General features: G+C 37.1%; 3 protein-coding genes across 3 annotated transcripts; all 3 read right to left on the reverse strand.

Moving 5' to 3' along the window:
- Positions 1 to 758: 758 nt before the first annotated feature.
- Positions 759 to 2,207, reverse strand: LOC132255441 (glucose dehydrogenase [FAD, quinone]-like). Its single transcript, XM_059751520.1, has 4 exons — positions 2,063 to 2,207; positions 1,855 to 2,005; positions 889 to 1,795; positions 759 to 776 (listed from the first exon to the last, which is right to left on the reverse strand). The coding sequence occupies exons 1-4, from the start codon at positions 2,205 to 2,207 to the stop codon at positions 759 to 761; spliced, it is 1,221 nt and encodes a 406-aa protein (XP_059607503.1).
- A 342-nt stretch (positions 2,208 to 2,549) lies between these two features.
- Positions 2,550 to 4,536, reverse strand: LOC132255525 (glucose dehydrogenase [FAD, quinone]-like). The gene is made up of 4 exons (XM_059751640.1): positions 4,389 to 4,536; positions 4,187 to 4,320; positions 3,350 to 4,115; positions 2,550 to 2,719 (listed from the first exon to the last, which is right to left on the reverse strand). The coding sequence occupies exons 1-4, from the start codon at positions 4,534 to 4,536 to the stop codon at positions 2,550 to 2,552; spliced, it is 1,218 nt and encodes a 405-aa protein (XP_059607623.1).
- A 736-nt stretch (positions 4,537 to 5,272) lies between these two features.
- Positions 5,273 to 7,252, reverse strand: LOC132255617 (glucose dehydrogenase [FAD, quinone]-like). The gene is made up of 3 exons (XM_059751756.1): positions 7,099 to 7,252; positions 6,901 to 7,034; positions 5,273 to 6,832 (listed from the first exon to the last, which is right to left on the reverse strand). The coding sequence occupies exons 1-3, from the start codon at positions 7,250 to 7,252 to the stop codon at positions 5,273 to 5,275; spliced, it is 1,848 nt and encodes a 615-aa protein (XP_059607739.1).
- Positions 7,253 to 7,935: the final 683 nt, after the last annotated feature.

Genomic DNA, 7,935 nt, shown 5'->3' on the forward strand with positions numbered 1-7,935 from the left:
TCTGGATAATAATGCATTTTCGAATATATTACACTCATATTTTGACGCAGAAGTCTATAAGAATTTCTGTAAGTACATTATATATACTTGTCTACATATATGTATAATTTATAGATATTTATCTTTCACTCTCGAGACGGAATATATCTTCCATTCATTAGACTAGACATGCTGAAAACTTGTATATTTAATTCGTTGAATATATTATGCAATTTTTATCTTCTTCTGAATATTTATTTATTCTCATTGACCGGTGTAACCCCAAGAGCGTTTCACAAAGTCAGCTCCTTTTTCTCCGATCATGATTGTTGGCGCATTGGTGTTGCCTCTGGGAATTCTTGGCATTATGCTTGCGTCAATGACTCGCAAGCCTTTAACGCCTTTGACTCTTAGTGTGTGATCAACAACAGCGTTTGGATCTGAATCGGGGCCCATCTTAACAGTTCCCACTGGATGATAAAGGGTTGTGGTCATGTAACGACAATAACACTCCCAGTAAGGATCACTATCAAATACTAAATAATCGCACTCTGGAATTGGTAAAGTAAACAATTTAACATCGTGGCTTTTAAATGTGGGCGTTTCCAGAAGTTCTAAATATTTACGAATGCCTTTTATGAATGTTACAATATCAACAGTTTCGGATAAATAATTTGCAACAATACGAGGATGTTCAGTTGCATTAGCGCTGCGAAGCAAAATTTCTCCTCGTGATTTTTCTGTTAAGAGATTAACACTTGTAATAAGAATGTTTGAATCTAGAATTTCCGATGACACTGTTTGCACAACAGAATCTTGATATCCCAAGAAGTTAAGCGCTGAAGCAATATCGTCAAGTTGTCCCCTTTGAAAATATAAGTGATGGTATTGAATATCAGGTTGAGTTACAATAGGATCTTGAACATTAACGTAAGCCCATGTTTCCATAGATCCAACGTTGGAAAACGGACCAGTATGCTCCGTAAAATATTGCAAGAAACCCTGAAGAGTTTGAGTCATTGTTACTGGAATTGCTGTTGATTCATCAAATTTGAAAATAAGAGGTACGAAAGGATGATCTTGCAAGTTCTTTCCGACTTGAAGATGTCGAATTACTGGAATTTCAAATTGTCGAAGATGAGCAGCAGGTCCGATTCCTGATAACATTAGAATTTGCGGGGAATTTATCGCTCCGGCACTTAAGATCACTTCCTTCTTCGCAAAAGCCTTTAACACTTTTTGTCCTCTGAGATTCATTTGTACTCCTGAAACTTCAGCTTTGTGATTAATTTCCAGGCCTAGCACTTGAGCGTGTTTAACAACGTGTAGGTTTGGTCGATTCTTTGCCGGACGTAAGAATGCAGCAGCTGTGCTGTCGCGCACTCCTGCCTTAACAGTGCCTTGACCAGTAGTTATTCCAATGCGCTTATCTGCATTCATGTCTGGTACATATTCATATCCCAGTTCTTTGGCTGCTTGGATCAGATAAGAATTGATAGGTTCGTTACTGTTGAAGTGTTCAACGTTTAATAATCCACTTTTGGAGTGATAATATCCTCCGAAAGCATCAGCAATCTCAGGATTTTGATTGCGTTCAGACTTCTTGAAGTATTGCAGCACATTCTTCCATCCCCATGATGGATTTCCAAGCTCTTCCCAGTGATTATAGTCATTCTCAATTCCTCTGACGTACATCATTGCATTCATCGAACTCGATCCTCCCAACATCTTTCCTCTTGGCCATAAACCCGATAGTTTGCTGTATTTTTCAGATGGTTCAATATAATACTTCCAGTCATAATCACTTTCCACTAAAGTTGTAACAAATCTTGGTATCTGTAAAATCAAGTCGTCTCTTAGGGGTTTGTTTGTGATTGTAAGCAAAGTCTTACCAATGATTCTACAGGAGGATCTCCTCCTGCTTCTACAAGAAGGATTTTCCATTGAGGATTTTCACTGAGACGATTAGCAAGAACACAACCAGCAGATCCGGCGCCAACGATTATGAAGTCATATTCCTCAAATCCTGCGAAAATTCCGCATAATTGTAATGTAATTCACGGCCAAGTTTCTTTGAATTCACCTTGATCAATTGCAATGTCTCCATAGTCTTTCGGCCATAATTCCGGGGGAAAACGCGGGGTTGTGAGAATATTCAAGAAAAGTGAAATGTACTGACTAACTGCTCCAGTACTTATGTTTGTGTATGGAGAACAGACACAATCCATAATTATCTTCTAATATTCACGTTTTCCTATAAATTATCACGATGCTTTGCCTTCTAGTACCAAAGTTAAACTGAAATTACAATAGTATTCTCTCTAGTCATATATAGCATGAAAAATGTCTGCTTTATGACTTTATTTTCGTACTTTTTTATGTTTATATCCATCATTCATATAAAAAATACAAGATTAGTCTGTATATTTGACGTTATCTTTCACTTTATTACGCATTTAGATACCATACAAAAGCCATTGAAACAAAAAGTCTGTCAGGCACGCAAGAAGTAAAAGTCTTTTAGTCGTCTTAAAATTATTTCGTAACCCTAAAAAGAGATTTTTTGTTCCTTAAGTAGATTTCCAGTCTTGCTTGATAAAATCAGCTCCTTTTTCTCCGATCATGATTGTTGGCGCATTGGTGTTTCCTCTGGGAATTCTTGGCATTATGCTTGCGTCAATGACTCGCAAGCCTTTAACGCCTTTGACTCTCAGTGTGTGATCAACAACAGCGTCAGGATCTGAATTGAGACCCATTTTTGCTGTCCCCACGGGATGGTAAAGAGTTGTAATAGTATGGCGACAATAACATTCCCAATATTCATCGCTGTTGAATTGTAATTTATCACATTCGCGAATTGGAAATGTTCTCAGCTTCGCTTCATTTGATTGAAATGTTTTTGTCGATAAAATTCGGAGATACAATCGAATAGCTTTTATAAAAGTTTGAAGGTCTGATTTTTCGGCTAAATAATTGGGAATTATTCGAGGTTTTACCCCTGGATTTGGACTTCGCAACAGAATTTCGCCCTTTGATAATTGTGTTAAAAAAGTTGGTATTGTCAAAATAATACTTGACGCTTGAACTTCCCGTTTTCCAAAATGTATCACATTGTCAGGATATGCTAAAAGTCTCAAAAGTCCAGTGATTCCGTTCACATCTCCTTTCTGGAAAAATACTTGATAATATTGAAAATTCGGGTACTTTGACAGAGGATCATCGACATTTACATATCCTATGGTTGAGAGAGTTCCAACTGTTGCAAAATCTCCTCTACGTTCTGTCAAATATAAGGAGTAGCTCTTCATCAGATCGACTTGGGTTCCTGATCTTGCGTTGGATTCATTAAATCTGACTAAAAATACTATACAAGGATGATCCTGCAAGTTCTTTCCGACTTGAAGACTTTGAATTACTGGAATTTCCATTTCTTGGAGATGATTTGCTGGTCCGATTCCTGATAACATGAGAATTTGCGGGGAATTTATCGCTCCGGCACTTAAGATCACTTCCTTATTCGCAAAAGCCTTCAATTCAGTTTGTCCTCGAAGCTTCATTGACACTCCTGAAACGACTCCTTGACTATCAATCTCGAGTTTCGTGACGTGCGCGTGTTTGACGATGTGCAAATTGGGACGATTCATGGCAGGACGCAAAAAGGCCGCGGCAGTACTTTCTCGGACTCCTGATCTGAGAGTTCCTTGCGAGAATGTGAATCCAATGTGCTCATTTGCGTTAATGTCTAATATGAATTTGAATCCCATTTCTTGAGCAGATTGAATGACGTCTTGATTAAACGTGTCGTTATTCTTGTACAGTTCGACTGATAATAAACCGTCCTTTGAGTGATAATATCCTCCGAAAGCGTCAGCGATTTCCGGATCGTGATTTTGCTCAGATTTCTTGAAGTATTCCAAGACGTTTGCATAGCCCCAAGTTGGATTTCCGAGTGCTTCCCAATTATTGTAATCGTCTTCGTTTCCTCTCACATAAAGCATTCCGTTCATTGAACTCGATCCACCCAACATCTTTCCTCTGGCCCAATAACCTGTGAGAATGCTATAATTTTCTGATTGATCTATATAGTATTCCCAATCGTATTTCGTTTTTGCGAGCGCTGATTGAAATCCAGGTACCTGATGTAAAAAAGAAAGATATATACAATCTTTCCTGTTTTCAATTAATTTTTTTATTCATAATTTTTTACCATTGATTCGATGGGCGGATCTCCTCCTGCTTCGAGGAGAAGTATTTTCCAGTTTTCATTTTCACTTAGGCGATTCGCGACGACTGATCCTGCAGATCCTGCGCCTACAATAATAAAGTCGTACTCCTCGAAACCTGCGTGTTTACAATTCTTATTGATACACTTTCTATCACTGTAAACTTAAACATATTGTCACCTCTACGCATAGCAATTTCTCCGTAATCTCGTGGCCAAGATTCTGGCGCTGTAAGTGAACATTGCGACAATGCAAGGTATTTCATGAGGAGAGAGATGTATTGATTCGCAGGTCCTGTGCTCAGGTTTGGGCAACTCGAAGTCAATTGTACCATTGTTAATGCACTTTTGCTTTTCCAATATATGCTTATTATTTTTAATTTCGCACTTTACATATACACGAAAAATACATTAGACGCAGTGTTTGCTGTTTTCATGTTTTCCGCTGTTGTATATTAAAAAAATTGTGATTGAAAAAGTATCTTCAAAGTTTGCTTAAACGAGAAGCATTTGATATCGATGTTCACTATAACACGACTTTACTGTGACTGTGTTCTTTTTATTCAGACTGCTTATTTATAAACGGCCGTTGAATCTGAATAAAAAATGGTACATAAGAAGACCAAAAATTAGGTGTAAATAAGTTTGTATGCATATGTATTTCGATGCGTGTTGATATGTTGAGGTTGAATGTGTTAAGAAAACATAGTTTTTTTTTCTTTTAACCCTTATTCGCGGAAAAATTATCCAAACAACACGAAACTACATTTCTGGTATGTATGTATTATGAAAAACTAACACGATTTGCATCTTCTGTCTGTGATGAATTGTGTTTGCTATGAAGTTTCTGCTGCGATAGAATAAAGAAATGTGGAGAAAACCAGTTGTTGTTGAGTTTATGCTCAATAGAAACCTTATAAGAAAGAATATAGTAAATTCAGGAAGAATAATTGGAAGAAAATTATTATTTTTTTATTAATCAAAAAAGTACAATTAAATTATAGGTTGCAAAAGAGGAAAACAGAAAATTTCAAATGATAGTATTCAACCATGAAATAATTCCATCTTTAATCAAAATTTCCAATCTAGCTTTATAAAATCAGCTCCTTTTTCACCAATCATAATTGTTGGCGCATTGGTGTTGCCCCTGGGAATTCTTGGCATTATGCTTGCGTCAATGACTCGCAAGCCTTTAACGCCTTTGACTCTTAGTGTGTGATCAACAACAGCGTCAGGATCTGAATTGGGACCCATCTTAACAGTTCCCACAGGATGGAATACTGTTCGCACGGTATATTGAAAGTAACATTCCCAATATTTATTGCTGTTAAATTTTAGCCTATCGCATTCTGGAATTGGAAACGTTCTCAGCGTTGCTTCATTCAATCGATATGTTTTTGTCGATAATAATTTGTTATATAATCGAACTGCATTGATAAAAGATGCAAGATCAGAGGATTCGGCTAAAAAGTTGGGAATAATTTCAGGTTTTATATCAGGATTAGTACTTCGTAGTTGAATTTTTCCTTTTGATTCGGGTGATAAATGCATCAACAGTACAAAAAATATATTTGAGGTTTGAATTTCTTTCCTACCAAAATTTATAACATCTTCACCAAATCCAAATCCTCTTAAACCTCCTGAAATAGTGTCGATATCTCCTTTATGGACAAACAGTTGATAATATTGGAAATTTGGATACTTTGAGAGAGGATCATCAACATTTACATAACCAATAGTTTCGAAACTACCGACTGTAGCGAAATCTCCTCTTTGCTCAGTTAAATACGTCGAGTAACTACTCATCAGATCAATTGGACTAAATTTTGTGGCATTGGATTCATTCAATTTGACTAAAAATGGTATACACGGATGATCCTGCAAATTCTTTCCGACCTGAAGACTTTGAATTACTGGAATTTCCATTTCTTGGAGATGAGAAGCAGGTCCGATTCCGGAAAACATGAGAATTTGCGGGGAATTTATGGCTCCGGCACTTAAGATTACTTCCTTCCTTGCAAAAGCCTTCAATTCAGTTTGTCCTCGAAGCTTCATTGACACTCCTGAAACGACTCCTTGACTATCAATCTCGAGTTTCGTGACGTGCGCGTGTTTGACGATGTGCAAATTGGGACGATTCATGGCAGGACGCAAAAAGGCCGCGGCAGTACTTTCTCGGACTCCTGATCTGATGGTTCCTTGCGAGAATGTGAATCCGATGTGTTCATTGGCGTTAATGTCTAAGATGAATTTGTATCCCAATTCTTGGGCTGCTTGAATGATTACGTTGTTGATTGTCAGATTGCTCCTGAAGAGTTCCACAGACATTAATCCGTCTTTGGAATGATAAAATCCCCCGAAAGCGTCAGCGATTTCCGGATCGTGATTTTCCTCTGATTTCTTGAAATATTCCAAGACGTTCTCGAATTCCCATGTCGGATTTCCGAGCCTCTTCCAATTGTCGTAATCGTCCGCATTTCCTCTACAATATATCATAACATTGAGTGAACTCGATCCTCCCAACATCTTTCCTCTCTGCCAAAAACCAGAGTGAATACTTCGATTAATTGTCTCTACCGAGAACATCCAATCGTATTCTGTCCTGGCCATCCCCGATTGCAGTCCTGGAACCTAGTTTAAAGGTTTTTGTAATATTAACATCACTTTCCTTAATTAATTATATTTATCCAGCGTCTTACCATTGATTCAAATGGCGGATCTCCTCCTGCTTCGAGGAGAAGTATTTTCCAATTTGGGTTCTCACTTAAGCGATTCGCAACGACTGATCCTGCAGATCCTGCGCCAACAATGATAAAGTCGTACTCTTCGAACCCTATAATTATTCTTCGTACAGAATTATTGTCTTCATCAATTTAAATAAGTACATAAATTATCACCTTTATGCAAAGCAATTTCTCCGTAATCTCGTGGCCAAGTATCTGGCGCCGAGAGTGAACATTGCGACAATGCGAGGTAATTGATAAGGAGCGAAATAATTTGATTCGCAGGTCCTGTGCTCAGATGCGGACACGTCGAAGGGAATTTATCCATGTTCTTCTCAGTGTTTTCAAAGCAATTTTTTTCGATATTATATACTGATATTATTTTTTTTACTGAATATTACAATAATTCTTATTAAAAATGTGATCCTTGGATGTTTGTTCAAGCAATAGGAATTTTTTAACGATGTTCACTATGAGACGTTTGAAGTGAAACTGAGTTCTTGCTGGCCAAATTGCATGATTTTAAAAATCTGTCGGATCAGAATGGAAGATGGTATATAAGAAGACTAAAGTTTTATGTAAATAAGTTGTGTGGGCACGTATTATGGCGGTGTTAATATATTAAGGGTGAATGTCTTCAGGAAACATAATTTATTTTCTTTACATTTATTTGCGAAAAATATTCCATTGAGTCAAAGCAATAATCATGGTTTGATGAAAAACTATCACGACTTGCACTGATTGTCTGAGATTGATTAATTGTGTTTACAATTCTATATGAACTATACTAAAAATAAATGTTTTATAATACTAGTTCATCTATCGAAAAATCCAAAAGCTTATTCTATTTTTACCTATGCAATGTCACTACATAAATTTCCAATCTTGCTTAATAAAATCAGCTCCTTTCTCACCAATCATAATTAATGGCGCATTTGTATTTCCTCTCGGAATTCGTGGTATTATACTGGAATCAATTACTCGAAGGCCTTTAACGCCTTTAACTCTCAG

Source organism: Phlebotomus argentipes, unplaced genomic scaffold (genome assembly GCF_947086385.1).
Source record: "Phlebotomus argentipes unplaced genomic scaffold, Phlebotomus argentipes genome assembly contig_10, whole genome shotgun sequence".
Taxonomy (NCBI): Eukaryota; Metazoa; Arthropoda; class Insecta; order Diptera; family Psychodidae; genus Phlebotomus; species Phlebotomus argentipes.